This window comes from Rhinolophus ferrumequinum, chromosome 6 (genome assembly GCF_004115265.2).
Source record: "Rhinolophus ferrumequinum isolate MPI-CBG mRhiFer1 chromosome 6, mRhiFer1_v1.p, whole genome shotgun sequence".
Lineage (NCBI taxonomy): Eukaryota > Metazoa > Chordata > Mammalia > Chiroptera > Rhinolophidae > Rhinolophus > Rhinolophus ferrumequinum.
The window spans coordinates 71,683,272-71,700,592 of NC_046289.1; the positions used below are offsets into that span (position 1 = coordinate 71,683,272).

General features: G+C 36.3%; 1 protein-coding gene across 1 annotated transcript; it reads right to left on the reverse strand.

The window, feature by feature from the left end:
• Nucleotides 1-11,333: 11,333 nt before the first annotated feature.
• Nucleotides 11,334-11,912, reverse strand: RNASE9 (ribonuclease A family member 9 (inactive)). Its single transcript, XM_033107637.1, has one exon. It carries the CDS (start codon nt 11,901-11,903, stop codon nt 11,334-11,336), a length of 570 nt encoding a protein of 189 aa, XP_032963528.1. The 5' UTR covers nt 11,904-11,912.
• Between the last annotated feature and the right edge of the window lie 5,409 nt (nt 11,913-17,321).

Genomic DNA, 17,321 nt, shown 5'->3' on the forward strand with positions numbered 1-17,321 from the left:
GGCCAGCACCAGAGTCCCTCCCAGGAGGCCCAAGACCAACATACTTGGAAGTTAGCTTCAGACCACAGCAGAGCACCACCCAATTTGCCCACGGGGGGTACACCCAAAGGGCAGTCTCAACAAGCACCAGAGCCCAGTGGCATGAATCCCACTCAGTGGGGTAAGCCCCCTGCACAGCTGCCTGTGGCTGTGGCCAAACCCCACAGTCAGTTAGCCTCAGGGTCAGTCCTACCCACTGATGTGTCAATAGCAATCAAGGCTCAACTTTAACTATAACCCACATGAAGGACACACCTGGAGTACCTGGCTCAGGTGACCAAGGTTGCCCCAGTGCTCCACAGCACACCTACTACATAAGTCCACCGGGCCAAGACTGGGAGACTTAACAGATCTACCTAATACACAGAAACAAACACAAAGAGCAGCCAAAATGTGGAAACAAAGAAATACGTCCCAAATGGAAGAACAGGAGAAAACTCCAGAAAAGAATTAAACAAAATGGAGGCAAGCAACCTACCAGATACAGAGTTCAAAACAATGGTTATAAGGATGCTCAGGGAACTTAGTGAAAACTTCAACAAAGAGATAGCAGGTATAGAAAGGGACATAAAAAAAGAACCATTCAGAAGTGAAGAATACAATAACTGAAATGAATAATGCACTAGAAATAATTACCAGTAGACTAAATGTAATCACCAGTCACTTATGAGGAAGGCCCCTTAAGATTGTCAGCTGATTTCTCAGCAGAAACTTTGCAAGCTAGAAGAGACTTGCACAAAATAATCAATGTGATGAAAAGCAAGGATCTACACCCATGAGCACTCTACCCAGCAAGGCTATCATTTAATATCAAAGGGCAGATAAAGAGCTTCCCAGACAAGAAAAAGCTAAAGGAGTTCATCACCACCAAACCAGTATTACCAGTATTACAAGGAATGTTAGAGGGACTCCTTTAAGATGGAAAAAAAAAATAAAAAATATGAATAATAAAATGGCAAGAGCTACATATCTATCAACAATTACTTTCAGTGTGAATGAATTAAATGCTCCAATCAAAAGACATAGGGTGGCTGAATGGCTAAGAAAACACAACCCTTTCATATGCTGCCTAGAAGAGACTCACTTCAGATTGAAAAACACACACAGACTGAAAGTAAAGAGATGGAAAAAAGTATTTTATGAAAATGAAAACAAGCAAAAAAGTTGGGGTAGCAATACTTATACCAGACAAAATAGACTTTAAAACAAAGGCTATAACAAGAGACAAAGAAGGAGCCAATAATCCTACTTCTGGGTATTTATCTGAAGAAACTCAAAATGCTACTTTGAGGGGATGTGTGCATCCATGTTCATTGCAGCATTGTTTACAATGGCCAAGATATGGAGGCAGCCTGGGTGTCTGTTGATGGATGAATGGATAAAGAGTAGGTGGTACGATATACAATGGAATACTGCTGGGCCATGGAAGGGAATGGTTTCTTGCCATCTGCGGTGGCATAGATAGGCCTGGAGGGAGAATATCAGACAGAAAAAGACAGATGTAATGTGATTTTGCTTATATGTGGAATCTAAAGAACAAAATAAACAAACAAAATAGAAACAAACTCATAGATACAGAAAACATTTTGATGGTTGCCAGATGGCAGGGGGGTCAGGGGTGAGTAAAAAAGGGGAAGGGATGAAGTACAAATTGGTTGTTACACAAGTAGTCATGGGAATGTAGAGTAAAGCATAGGGAATATAGTCAATAATATTGTGATAACTATGTATAGTGTCAGATGGGTATTGGATTTATCAGGGTGACAGATGGGAGAGAGGTTAGGGAACAGGGTGAAAAAGGTGACGGGATTAAGAAGTACAAATTGGTAGTTACAAAATAGTCATGGGGATGTAAAGTAAAGCATAAGGAATATAGTCAATTATATGGTAATAACTATGTATAGTGCCAGGTGGGTACTAGACTAGTTTTTAAATTATATAAATGTCTAACCATTATGTTGTACACCAGATAACGTATTACAAACATTTAAAATACACCTCAGTGGCATTTAGTACATTTACAATGTTATGTAACCACCACCTCTGTATAGATGCCAAATATTTTATATCCCCAAGGAAAACCTCACGTCCATTAAGCAGTCACTCCTGATTCTGCCCTCGTTTTATCCCCTGGCAAACACCAATCTGCTTTCTGTCTCTGTGTATGTACCTATACTGGATATTTCACACAAACAGAATCATACCATATTCACATTTTATGTCTAGCTTCTTTCAGTTAGCTTACTGTTTTCCAGGTTTGCCCACATTGGGACATGTATCAGTACTTCTTTCATTTTTTGTGGTTGAATAATATTGCATTATATGCATATACCACAATGTGTTTATCCATTATCAAAAACTGTGAACTTAGAAAGTATTGTTGAAGATGTGGAGAAATTGGAACCCACCTGTGTTGCAGGGCCCAGCTGTTTCTATCTGCTTTTAAACCCCTGAATCAGGTTTTTATTTCAGTGGAAGTTTTTAGTTCTGGTATTCCATTTATTTATTTGCCTTTATTTTTTGTTGCCTGTCAAAAATCTCAATCTTGTTGTATTAGTTATTTTATTGCTTATAACAAGTTACCACAACCTTAGTGGCTTAAAACAATACCTATTATCTCAGTCTGTCAGTCTGAATTTTTACTCAGCTCGGAACTCCACCCAGTCTCATGCTCCAGAAGTCAGCTGGGCTGCACACTCTTGGAGACTTTGGGGGAAAGAATTCACTTCCAAACTCATCCATGTGGTGGCTGAATCCAGTTCCTTTTGGTTGTAGGACTGAGGTCCTTGTCTGTTAGCTGGATATTGGCTAGGAGTCACTCTCAGCATCCAGAGGCCACCTGCTATTCCCTGCCATGTTGCCCCCTCCGTATTAAAGACAATAGTGGAAAATCCCCTCAAATCAACTTCTTCTTCAAATCAACAAATTTCGAGTCTTTTTTTTTTTTAAGCCCATCTAATCAAATCAGGTCCACCAAGCATATCCTCCCTTCTTTCAAGTCAACTCTTCCATAAACCATAACATCATGAAGTGACTATCCCATCATATTCAGAAGTCCTGCCATACTCCAGTGGAAGAGACAATGCAGGGCATATACAACAGGAGGGGGATCTTGGAAGTCATCTTGTAGTACTAGAACTAGACTACCATGCTGTATTTATGGATGGACATATTTTTATGTATGTGGACATATTAGTAATATAAAAATTCTTGTCTAATAACTCCATTTTCTTAATTATGTACTGTGTCTTCTCAGTCTCTTTTGTTCTTGTGTTTACTATCATGACTTATCATCTTGTATATTGGTTATTTTTCACTGTATATTGAATATGGTATATGAAAATTTTAAAGATATTATACTTTGAGGCTCTGGAAGATTTTATTTTCCTCCATGAGGAAAAAAATGGCTTTTTGCAGGAAGTAGGCATTGGACCATTAATGACCCTGATTAAACTTATTCATCAGTGTTTTAAGTGCTTCAAGGCTGGGGTTTAGTCTATGTGAGGGTAAGTCTATTTCTGATTCATTCTTACTCCTAGATATCTCAGCATTCTAACTAAAAGCCTTAGATATTACCAAATATTACCTCATTCTAGTCTTTTAAATTTAAATTTTGGTTCCTCAGGCCTCTGAATCTGAATAAAGCTTGTCTCAACTTCTCATATGCCACTTTGAAATTGTCATTGCCTTGAGGGGGAAAGTGATCTCAAATGCCAGGCTCAGCTATATCCTTTCCTGAAACTTGGCTCCACAATTTGTCACTAACCTGACTCTCTGATGCCTTCAAAGAGATAAAATTTTTTTGTTCAGCTCTTGCAATTATTTTAGCAAGCGGCTGGTGTGAAACCACCTATTCTACCACTCCAGCAGCTGAGATAGTGGAATTGCAAACTACTGGAGATATACGGACTGTCCTTTGAAAGTCAGTAGAGTTGGATTTCTACTTCACTTCAGAAACTAAAAAAGATTTCATACAAATTAAATATTTGAAATGTAAGACATTTAAAAATCACTTTATAAACACACAAACAGAAAATATGAAAAACTGTGTTTATAATATTAAAGGATATACAAACCATAGGTTGTAATTCAGTGCATAAAATTTAAGACCTCTGGATGACCAAAGGTATCATAAACACATTTTTAAAAGAAAACATCCAAATGAAAAATCTATTTGCAGCATATACTAGAAAAATTAATATCTATTGCATGAAAAGTGCTCCCAAAGTCAATAAATAAAGATATGCAAAGGATATGAATAGGAAATTCACACAAAAAAGAATAAATTAACAGTAAACATTTGAGAAGATTAACCTCATTGATATCCAAAGAGAATCAGGTGGGTTTTTTTAATCTATTGAAATAGAATATGATATATTTGATAATAATGTTAGAAGGATTTAGAAAAACCTTTTGTGAGAGTATGTACTGATACAACTTTTGGGGAGAAAATTTGTCAATGTTACTGGGATTTTAAAATGTAATTTTGCTTTGATCCAGAAGAAATTTAAACATTAAAATTGAAGTATAACACAGTTATAGAAATTGCACAAAACATACACGTACATCTCAGTGATAATCACAAATCAAATACTCTTTAACCCATGAAGTTTACTTGCTCTATCCTTTGGAAATGTACCCAAAGGCAAACAAAAGGTTTATACTAAGATATTAACTTCTGCATATTTTATTACTGTTTGAATTTTTCACTCCAATTTTCTTAAATTTAATTTTAAAGATATTTCTATCTAATCACAGCTCTGCTCTGGATAACTAGAGAAGAGCAGTGTATCTCGGCATCTGAAAGTAAAGGGGAAGCAGTGCTCTCTCCCCTGAAACTGAGGCAATGTTGGAAGCAGCATCAGTAGTGTGGAGACAAGCCTGCAGCACTCTCTGACTGGACAGTCAGTGGACATGACCCCTGGACAGAGAGAGCAGTAGGAAGGATGTGAGACTGCATAAAGTCCGCACCCCCAGGGGGTTCAGAAATGACCCAAGGACATTAAAGGGAGATTACGTTCCTGACTGGGGACATGGGCATTTGAAGTCTTTAAAATTTGTTGTTGTTGTTTTTTAATTGAAATATAGCCTTACCCTGTATTGAAGCCTGCACATGTTGCTTTCACGATTTTTATCATTACTATTTGAAATGAGAGGAAGTGAGTACCTGTTCCCACTTAGGGAGAACAGTTGACTTCTGATATGTCCTGAATAATGAGGCGAATAAGGTCAATGTGTGGGTGTACCACACACATCAGAATGTTCCAGATCTCCTACATTTTTTTTTTTTACCCTGTCAACTCTGGCCTTTGATCATGCCCAAGCGGTGCCCCAAGGGTCTCCCAGTAAGATCATTCAATTTGTCTTGGTTCTCAGCCAGAAACAGAAGGCTCAGGGCAGCCTTCAGGCCTAGTGGCAGGTTCCTCCTCCCTCAATAAGCACTGGACAGCAGCCAAGGGCATGCCAAGGTATCAGGCTATGGAGAATCAGAAGGTGTGGGGGTGGACTCGAGTTTTTTGGTTTGTCCAGAACACTTATTAAGAAGTTTATTTTGATTTTAACAATGGGAATTCATCTGGTTAAAACAGAAAATTAGTTCTTCCTTAGGCTTTTAAATTTAACTTGCAATTTTATTATTTAATTCATAAATTCAGAAGATACTTGAGTGCATTTTGGGTATCTCACAAAGCTGTCTTATGACCTGTGATAAATCACGAGATGGATACCAAGGATGCGGAACACTGGGAATCTCAGTTTGGGTCTTGGTTTAGGGACTGACCAAAGAGCCTAACTTCTGCCTGTAATAGTCTCAAGATTAAGAAGAATAATCTGAGTCTAACGAAGCACAAAGGATTTCTGTGGTCCTCCAGGCTCAGAAACAGATCTGTGATTCATCCCAAACTATAATTCCCAACCTAAGAGTTGTTTCTACTAATCCTTATGCTTGAATTTTCTTTTGTTGTGCTCCTATGCCAGAATATTTGACGTAAAGAATGGAAATAAGACAGTAGTTAGAAGAGGTTTGCCATTTCTCTAACATATTGTCAGCTATTGTGCTTCTGTTTTTATAATCATATCATTACATGTAATTCTTAAAATTTACACCAGGCCTATGTTTGGACAGCCTAAATCTCCTCAGGTCTCATCAGTCTTGGGTTATTGATTGGATCATTTTAACAGTAACCACCTATATCTCACATGATTTTAATTCCTGTATGTATTAATTAGAATTGGTTTGACAGTAACTGAAATTTCTAACGGCAGTGGCTGAAACAAGAGAGGTATTTGTTTCTCGCTCACATTTCTTTTTCTAAAGTCCAGGAATAGTCCGGTATGGACTTCCATGGAGTCAGATATCCAGGTTCTTTCTATTTTGTTGCTCTGCCAAACCTAGCACAGGGCTTCCATGTCAGGATCCAAGATGGCTGCTCTAGCTTCAGCCATTAGAAAAAAGAGAAGGGAAAAATAAGAGGATTCCTCTTTCCTTCAAAGACACATCCCAGAATTGTTTCGTTCATTTCACTTATTCTCCCTAGACATCCCATTGTTTACAAATTAGTCACATGGCCAATTTTACTTGCAAAGAAAACTGGGAAATTATCTCTTCTATTTTGGGTGGCGATGTGCTCAGGTAAAATTTGAGGCTCTTATTACAACCCCAGATGAAGAAAAGGATTACACTAATTGAGAGACAATGGTAGTGTCTGCACTCCTATAACCCTCTAGATGCTCTTTAAAATCTCACCCAGGTCATATCTGTCATATCTAGGATTCTCTAAAGGAAGTCTCAAAATGTTCCCAGACCAGTAGGCCATGTGTATCATGTGGTGTCATTTTTCTTCTTCTACTCAATCCTTCTTGATGGTATCCTTTACCCTCAAAGATACTTGTGGGGACTTGATCGATGTCATGGCTGCCAGTTGCCTCCATGACACTTGGCTTCTATACCAAGATGTGCTTTCTTCCAACAACATCAAATCTGTTTAGGTGGAGGTTTTAGATGTGCGTGGTTTACCTTTGGGAAATGGACAGATTTCGCCTTTATCACTCGGTGTTACGCTTTATCCCCTAAGCATCAAAACAGTACTATTTGTTCCTTAGTCTCTTAGAGTCTTTCATCAAAATTGTTCTAGCATATTCTACTTAAAGCTTTTCTTTCCATAGTGTTCAAACACTGGTCAAAAAGGCCAGGTGTGTTAGCGTGTATGTGGAGCATGGGATAAGGAGGTAGATAGAAATGAAACACCATTCTTCTTTGTCATAGTTTTCATTTTCTTTTCTGTTATGCAGAATCCTTCCTCTTCAACAATTCTCCTTATGTAACTAGAATTCTTACAAACACTGCCTCACTAGTTAATCATGTATGCCTGAATCTGTTTGAATTCTGATTTTAGGAACAACTTAACCTATAATCAGATAACCATATTTCACTTTGGGTCCAATAGCTGGCAAAGTGACTGCCAAGTATAGACACTTAACAAATACTTATTGAATAAATGAATGAACATATGTTTAAGTACGGCCAGAAAGGGATGCTTGCAATACCATGGATAGTGAAGAGACTAGCCACCCCTCATAATCTCAGTCAGAGCACTGCTACCATCCCCAAATAGACAGATGGTCTAAGTTAAAGCACAAAACAGAATAATGTGCTTCTTACTGAGGAAGATAAAAAAATCATCTCCAAGTTTGGGGGAAAAAATGATAATTTCTTACTTTGTACACCCCTCTAGAGTATTTTCTAACAAGTCTGCTTATTAGTTAAAGGTAGGATCTACCTTTCACCAACTAACTGGGCCACCAACAGTAAGGTGCTTATCTTCCATTCCTCTGGAATTCAGGAAGTTATAATGCTGTAACTTTTCATGGGGGAGAAAAGAAATAACATTTTGAAACTGGCAGTGTGGCTGAGTATACCGAGATTAGCAGCTGTAAAGATGACCACCTTTTCTGGGAGGATATCGTGGAAGACTAGAGATTCATAATGTCATAGGAGAAAATTGAAACAACTGTGAAATTATCATGCAACATAGTTTGTAATAGGTGGAAAATGTGAATGATGTAGAATTGGGTCAAATCTTTTCATGTTCTCTTATTTCTGAAAAATTTGTCACCCTCCCCGTTCCTCAACAGAGGGCCTTAGAGAGCTGAAAAAGCAAAGCCTAACTTTTGGTCCACTGTAGCCTCTCTTTAGCACTCTAGGACTAAGACTAGATCCAGTCTCATAATCTCATATCTCTGAGCTTTAACAGCTTTTGTTTCTGCCCCACCTGATAGCATCTGCCCACCCTCAGTGATCAATAGAAAGAACCTTTGAAAACTCTTTTCTCATATGCCACCTACACAGTATAAGGCAAGCACTTTCTTTTTTTCACTCTTGATATTATTTTTTTAAATAATGTTTTATTTTTCAATTACAGTTGACATATAATTAGTTTCAGGTACAAGGCAAGCACTTTTAAGGGATTAGAGTTGGTCCTAATTAATGCAGCCACTCTCTGTATGCTTCCTGGGATTAGAGCGGCAGTGAACATCTTGGTATATATATATTTGTGCACTTGCAAAAATACTTCCTTAAGGTAAATTTCTGAAAGTGAAATTGTGTTTCATGTTGTCAAAACATCAGACACATCTTCCCAATTTTTCTCAAGAAATCATTTTATCAATTTATATTTTCATCAATAATTTGAGCCTCTTTTTTTCTTAGTCTTGCAAATGCTGTTGCCTACATTCTTTCACTGAATAACTAAAATTTAAAATTATTGTTGTCAATACTTCACATCCATTAGGATGGCTATTTGAAAAACCAAACAAACAGAAACTAGCAAGTGTTGGTGAGGACTGGGGAAATTGGAGCCTTAGTGCACTGCTGGTGAGAATGTAAAATGTTGTAGCTGTTATGGAAGAGTGTGGGGACAATATTAAAAATAGAATTACCATGTGACTCAGCAATTTCACTTTTGAGTATATATTCAAAAGAATTGAAAGCAAAGACTCAAACAGATATTTGTAGATCCATGTTCATAGGAGCATTATTCACAATAGCCAAATGGTGAAAATCACCCAAGGGTCCATCGATGGATGAATAGAAAAACAGCACGTAGTATATACATTTAATGGAATATTTTTAGCCTTAAAAAGCAAGGAAATTTTGTCACATGATACAATGTGGTTAAAACTTGAGGACATTATGCTAAGTGAAATAAGCCAGTTATAAAAGGACAAATTCTGTATGGTTCCACTTATATGAAGGACCTACAGTAGTCAAATTTATAGAGACAGAAAGTAGAATGGTATTGCCAGGCGCTGAAGGGAAGGGTGAATGGGGAGTTATCATTTAATGGGTACAAAGTTTTGTTTTGCAAGATAAAATATTTCTGGAGCTAGTTGGTGATGATGGTTGTACAACAATGTGAATGCAGTTAACATTACTGAACTGTACACTTAAAAATGGCTAAAATGGTAAATTTTATGCTATATATATTTCACCACAATTTAAAAAATTAATATTGCATCATCTCAAGAGACTCTAACATAAAGAATAAATTATGTGAGTCAAGGTTATGGACAATATTCATCTTATTAGGTTGGTATTACTAAGGATGGAGGGCTAATGGAGATTGAACAATAATCTTTTGAAATTTTACAATGGATGAAGCTGAAAATTATAGTTTTAACTTATCTTAAGGAATATGGTGGGTAGAAGCCAGGATTTGAATTTCTTATGTAATATTGGATGAGAGAAACAATCTTTGTAAATAATCCTTGTTCTATTTCCATGTCTTTCATTCTAAAATGTATATGAATCAGATCATTTACTTGGAGAGAAGGAGATACATGATGATTATTTCATGCCTTATTTATTGTACTATATCATACTGCCATAAATATTTTGTTTGTTGTATAACCCCAAAATAGATGAGATGAACATGGCCCAGAAGAGATGTCCATAGCACATACCCAGGCTAGCCTATATGCAGCTCTTCCTCAGCTGATGTGTAAAAGCTTGGTTTTAGACTGTGTCATGGAGATTCCCAAAACTCTGACAGGTTCCTCACTCACTAAGACATTACACTTAAAAGCCACGAGCTTCCAAGTGAATAGTGGTATCTAGAGGCTTGATTTTCTGGTATCCTTTCCTTAGCCACTGAAAAGGAGTCCGGAAGCTCTTGGCCATAGGTCCCTATTTATATCAACTAATCAATGAATTAGGACTTTATCTCTGAGTCTGAAGGATAGGGAATGGAAAAAAGATGAGTGGATTGGATTGCATTGAAGTATGCAAGAGCAAGAGACACTCTCCCTACCATCCCCCATCATTACTCTCCTTATCCCATTTTCCATAAGTTAATTGTAGGCAATAATGATAAAAAGATATTAAGAAGTTTCACATATGAAAGGAGAGAAATTATTACCTAAACTGGACGGATAGATTTCTTTGATCATACTTATTCTTCAGCCTTTTTTGGAAGTAGGATATTCTCAGATAAAGCCATATCTATGGAAAGTGAGGAAAGAAATTGTGAATAAATGTGACTATATCAGAAAATGATGAAATGTTTATAGTTTTGTGAACAGTGATGTCTAAGTTAAATCAAAAATATGGGAATCCACAAAAGTAGCATTGGACAATTGAAAAGTACTCCGGGGATTTTGCTGTCCTGAATATTGAGGTATTTATCCTGAGATGTCTCCTATTAGAATCTACACCTTCATTTTCCCATGAATACTGTGTTGTATGGAAAGAACAGAACAAGCAAAATCTCTATACATATTGCACTAGAAAGATGAAGTACACAATTTCTCAAGGGACTTCAGGATCTTTATGCTACAAAATTGTGTCACAGAGAAAGGTGAATAATTCCAAACTCAGAAACCATACCAGAGACACTTTTCTAGGTCACTGTACTTTATTATTTCTACTGAACTAGAGATTCACATGAAGACAATTTTGGAGCCCATTTCAAGCAACCATTTCCTGTTCCTTTAGGTGCTGGTCATCTTTCACTGCAGGCATTCATCCGCTTAATGAATTGAAAATGGGCTAAATTACATGGCCTGTTTGAAACCACACCTCAGAGTACTACCTGTGAACCTAGCCCACATTGCTTGTGCATCATATTGGGGAAGAACAGAGGAAAGTAAATGATTAAAATGAAGGGGATCAAAATTACCATTCTCAGTTTTGACCTATAAGAATCAGCATGGAGAGGGGTATATGCTCTCACTCTAACCTCTTAGAGAATACTCTTCTAGAATGCTGGAAAGAAGATATCTTCCTGGTGGCTGATGCTTTACTGCTGGTAATGTGTTTCCAAAATATCATTTACATGGGCAGGAATCATTTGTCTGATATCGTCTTGCCATCGACAAGTGATAAGGACATATCCCTTCTTGTAAAAAGATTGATATCTACAGTCTGGCATCATGACTCCATCTGTTAAATTACAATACACTCCTTCTATTAGTTTCAGGCTCCTGTGACATCTTTTAACTCCATTCTTACATGCCACAAACCTTTGTTTACACAATTTTTGCAACTCCTTATATTCTACACCAAGGAAGAAATGTTCTTTTCTACAGTGCAACCTGGTGTGAACATTTTTCATCAAAATTTCTCCACAACAGTAATTGAAATCAGATAATGGTCTTTCAAAATCAATTATAACATCCTTTTGGAAACTTTCTTTGGTAGGTGGTTTTGTAGGCCCCGTAGTATATAATTCCGCCAGATAATCTTGAAATGCTTCTTCCTGAGAAGGTGATAAATCCAAATATTTACGTAGCATTAGAAACTGAAAAGGAAATGGCTGTAGCAGGAGGAGGAGCAGAGGCAGGGGCTGCATGGTGAGCAAAGTTCCCATATTTTCCTGTGAGGAATAGAAGAGAAGAGATAAGGAGACAAGTTCTAATGTGGTGCTGTGCCTGCTTCTATTACTATTCAGGCTCCATTTCCACCACCAATTGCTTTTCTGAGCTCTAAGACTTTGGACCATTTTAAAATTGACAACTCAGTATCTATTTAAATACCTTTGAAATATTGGTTAAAAACTGACCTTACTAGGCTTATGTTCAGTCTAGAAGACTGGGGGTAAGAGAGGGAGATGAAGGAAAGAGGGAGTGAGCAAGGGAGAGACAAAGGGCTGGAGGGAAAGAGAAAGGAGATCAAGACAGCAGTGGGGAGAGAGGGAGAGAGGAGGATGAAAAGACTCACATGCTCCTTCCAGCTGGTAGAATGCATCAGTTCCCTTTTTAGGAGTAAAGAACTTGCACTGAAAAGAGCCATGAGTGATCCGCCCTCCCCTCATTAACAATCTGCTGTTATGAGAAAAATTCTTCATCTTGGAATTTTCTCCTCTTATTCACCTCTCACCATAGACATCTTTGGAGAAGGGATCAAGCATGAGCATGCTTCAATGTTATGTCCTCTGTGTCCTTCATCTCTGTTTCTGCCCGTGTCTGTCTTGTCTGTCTGTCTCTCTCTCACCAATTTAATTAATCCCATTCCTACTCTGCCCCAGGCAGCCACTAATCTACTTTCTCTTTTGTATCTGAACTAAACCTTTGAACAAAAAGAGGTATGAATGTAATTGCTTTGTTAGATATCAAAATGTTTTATAAAATGATCATAAGTAAAAGCATATTATTGGCACATGAATAGATAAATCTATCCTCAAAACACAAATAGATCATTCAGAAACAGGATTATTTAATATATAAGGTAACTTTTAAATTAAGGGTGAGAGAATGGATTTTATTCCACAAATAATTGGTACTAAGATTATGTATAAACCATGTGGGAAAAAAACCACCTCTCACTGTACTTCAAAATAAATCTGAGATGGATGAAAGAACTAAAATTTAAAAAATCAATAAAAGTAATAAAGTAGAGTATAAATGAAAATGCAGATACTTTTGGGGTAAGAAAGGATTTTCAGAAGCATGAAACCATTAAGTCGAATTCATAAAGGATTAAGAAGTTTGAAGACATCAAAAAGACTACTCACGTCTTTACAGTGGCCCTAAGGAGAATAAATTGTTTTGAGCAAAAGATGTGAGTTTCAGAAAACTCACTGATCCTTTTATGACCCAAAAGGATCACACTTTTCCCCAAATTTCCTCAACTTAACATCATTCTCAGTTTCATCATAGGTGTGAAAATCTGAAGCATTAAATATTGCTTAAAAATGTTTGTGAAAAGTATACATTTGAAGATGGCTAAAGACTACATTTTCCTCATACAATTTAACTAAGAGCTACTCTAGGATTTATTCACAAAGAACTAAGATATGGCCACTGGTTTGGTTTGATTTCATAATTTAATCCTTCTCAGAGATCAGGAATAACAGGAAAATAGAAGCATAGAATATATTTGGATAGAATATATCATAGCTTTTGCTTGGGAAAAGGAAAATAAATCCAGTGAGACAATGGGCTCTCTAGAAAGAAAAAAATAACATAGATTCCAGTGTCCGTACCCCCCCCCCCCACACACACACAGAGTCTTTAATGTATGAGGGACTAGAGACCAAAATAATATTTTTAAAAATAAAACTAATAAGATTGATATTTATGTTACAAATATAATTAATAACAAAAATACATAGAATATTTTTCATAATTTTGGAGTTAGTAAAGGATGTCTTTATTAAACAAAACAAAAGCACAGACATAAAGAAAATTATTGAAAGCTTTGATTACACAAATGTAGGCTGAATTACATACCCATTACACAAGTACATAGAAAATGTCACCAAAAACAAATAACATAATAATAACCTCTAATGGTAGAAGACACCAGAAATAAATTTCAAAAAAGCAACAACAGCTTGAAAACAAACAAACAACAACAAACTTTCAAACTATGTGCAGTGTGAAATTGCTTCTCAAACTCAGGTGCAAAAAAAGTGTGAGTTTCTTTTCTAAATCCAACATATCTTCCCCAAAACCACAACTGTCAAGGGTGACAGCAAAATTTACCTCAGTTATTATTTTAGGTGTCTTTCACCTTTTTACACAATTAAAAAAGAAAAATCAACGCATCTGGATTTGTCCTAAAAAAACAGCAAGTTCAGTTCTTTCTATGTAGGTGTTGTTTGGCATCATCAGCTTCTCTTTCTGTTATAAATCGTCCTAATAATGAACACAATGTTATTTTTCCCCTCACTTTTTAGATAGCTAAAAGTGTTTAAAGTTAACACAAAAGCCATTAACATTCCTTTCGAGCTGTCAAAACCCAAAAGTATGACAACTTCTTGTGTTACAGAAATGAAGAATTTTTGTCTTATTTCCCAACATTCTACAGCAATAAAAACAAAATGCCAATTTATACCTTTAGCAAAGTATTCTTATTTCCTATGAAGTCTCCACTCAACCCATGTGTTTTTTAGCTTTTGCATCATTACAGATGTGCATCATGAGTGCAACTCTGCCATGATATATCTACTTCCCCCTAGAAGAGCAAGGAAAGTCATTTAACTCCAAAAATTTGAAGGGAGTCTGTTTGAATAAAAATATTTTAGACTTTGTTTTAAAATAAAATTAAAAAGGCCTAATATCATCTTCCAGTCAAGAATGAATAACATGGACCTGATTTACCCTCCCACCTGAAATAATTTTAAAAATTGACAAAATGCCAGAAAAAATTATTTTTAAGATAAGGGACATCCAGGCAACACACCACACTGATCCTTCAAAGATGGGAAACAAGCAAGCTGATCCCTACAATTCACTTGGCTTGCTATCTTGGGAGAGATTTCATGCAAAAGTGAAGGAAGGGCAAATTTAGGAAGAGCCTGAAAACTACCTGAATTGAGGAGGCAGAATTGAGGAAATGAGGAGGCCAAGGAAACTTGAATCCGTAGGACAAAGTACCAGAAAGGAGAGAGCTGCCTCCAGACAGAATCTTGGAGATCTGCAAAGGGTTCCCCTCAAGTATTCAGCAAAGTACTGTTTATCATATGTGTGGGAGAAAACCACCTGAAGGTGGGGAGAGAACCATTTAAAAGGATCAGAGGGAATAGTGCCTACTCCCGCTAGCCAGACTGAAAAAAGTCAAAATTCATGGGGCAGTAGGTAGAGTACTCAGGAAGGTCTTGCCTCAGTAGTGGGGAATAATTAGCCCTAGAATGTTACTACTCTGGACCTACCTAAGAAATCAAAAGGATCCATGTGGTTCCAAATAGCTCACATGTGTCCCAGAGAAAAAGTTCAAGAAGATTTATAGGAATACAAAAATGTCTATACAAGGTAAACTAATGAGGTAAAATTCAAAATGTTTGGCATCCAATCAAAGATTGCTAAGCATGAAAGGAGGGAAAGCACAAACCATAATGAGGAGAATAATCAATCAATTGAAATTGAGAAAGAAAGAAAGAAAGAAAGAAAGAAAGAAAGAAAGAAAGAAAGAAAGAAAGAAGGAAGAAAAGAAAGAAAGAAAAAAAAAAAGAAGGAAAGAAAGAAAGAAAGAAAGAAGGAAAGAAGGAAAGAAGGAAGGAAAGAAGGAAGGAAGGAAGGAAGGAAGGAAGGAAGGAAGGAAGGAAAGAAGGAAAGAAGGAAAGAAGGAGAAGGAAGGACTCCGTAATGAATACGGAATCAAGAAGACTAAGGAAGGAAGAAATAGGAAGAGAAGCCTCAGTGCATAACGGAACAGCAAACTGCCGCACGAAAGAACATCACCCATACAGAAGAAAGATAGAACAAGAAGAAATTGACACCCAGAACAGGCACAGAATAAATACATTAAAACCATCATTGCTGTTGGTTATACATACGTATATTCTTTACGTATGTGCAAAAAGTTAAGTAGAATCATGGACAACAGAAAAAAATCAAACTTGTAAAGATAAAAACTACAATGCATGAGATGAAAAATACATTGGATGGGATTAATGACAGATTAGACATTGCAGAAGAAAGATTAGTGCATCTGGAAGCAATAGAAATGATGCAAATGAAACACAGAAATAGACAACAAAACAAAAATGAAAAGAGCACAGTAAACTGTAGAATGAATTCCAGTGACTCAGATGGATAATCTGAGTCCCTGAAGAAAAGAGACAGGGAGATGGGAAAAAAAAATTGGAAGAAAGAATAACCAAAAACTTTCAAAACTTAATGAACAGTATAAATTCACAAATCCAAAAAAGCTCAACAAACCCCACACACAAAAACATGAAGAAAACTATACCAAGACATGTCATAATCAAACTGAGGAGAAAAAAACAGCAATATAGAGAAAACCACAGACGTAGTCTCAGAAAAAAAAAGACATGCTACAGCCAGAAAAACAAAGACAATGGCGACATTAGATTTCTCATCTGAAACAATATAAGTAAGAATACATGGGAAAATATTAAAATACTCAAAGTAAGAAAACTGTCAACTTAGAAATTCTATACCTGGCAAAAATATCTTTAAAACACTAAAGCAAAATAAAAACATTCTCAGATTGTGAAGCTCAAAGAATTACTCACCAGCAAACTCACACTACAAGAAGTGTTAAAGGAAAATCAAACAGGCAGAGGGAAAATTATACCAGTTGGAAATCTGGAGCTACACCTAGGAGTGAAGAACATTGCAAATGGTAACCACAAATGAATGTGACTTTTTCTTATTACTTAAATTTATTTAAAATATAATCGACTACTTAAAGAAAAAATAGTAGCAATGTATAATGGGATTTATATCACATTTCAAAGTAAAATGCATGACAACAATAACATAAAATCTGAAAGGAGAGAAATGGAAGTATATTATCATAAGGTTCTTATACTATAAATGAAGTAATACGTATCAGTTGAAAGTGGGCTATGATAATAAGTTAAAGATATATACTAAAAATCCTGATGCAACCACTGAATTAACAAAATAAAGAGATACAGCTAAAAAAAGTCAAAAAAGGAGATAAAATGGAATTATTAAATAATTTGATAAATCCAAATGAAGGCCCATAAATCAGAAAAAAAGGGAGCAAAAAAATAGAAGAGAAACAGAAAACAAAAAGTAAGATGCTAGATTCAAACTAACCATATTAATAATATCATTAAATGTGAATGGTCTAAGCAAACCAATTAACAGCCAGTGATAGACTGGATTAAAAAAAAAGTCAACTATACACTGTCTGTAAGAAATGCACTTTATATGAAGACACGAAGTGATTAACAGTAAAGGATGTGAAATTATATATCATGATAATTCTAGTCAAAAGAAAGCTGAAGTGGCTATAGCAATATCAACTCTAGTTTCACCTGCTCCTATTCATGTGTTTTTTCCCATTCCTA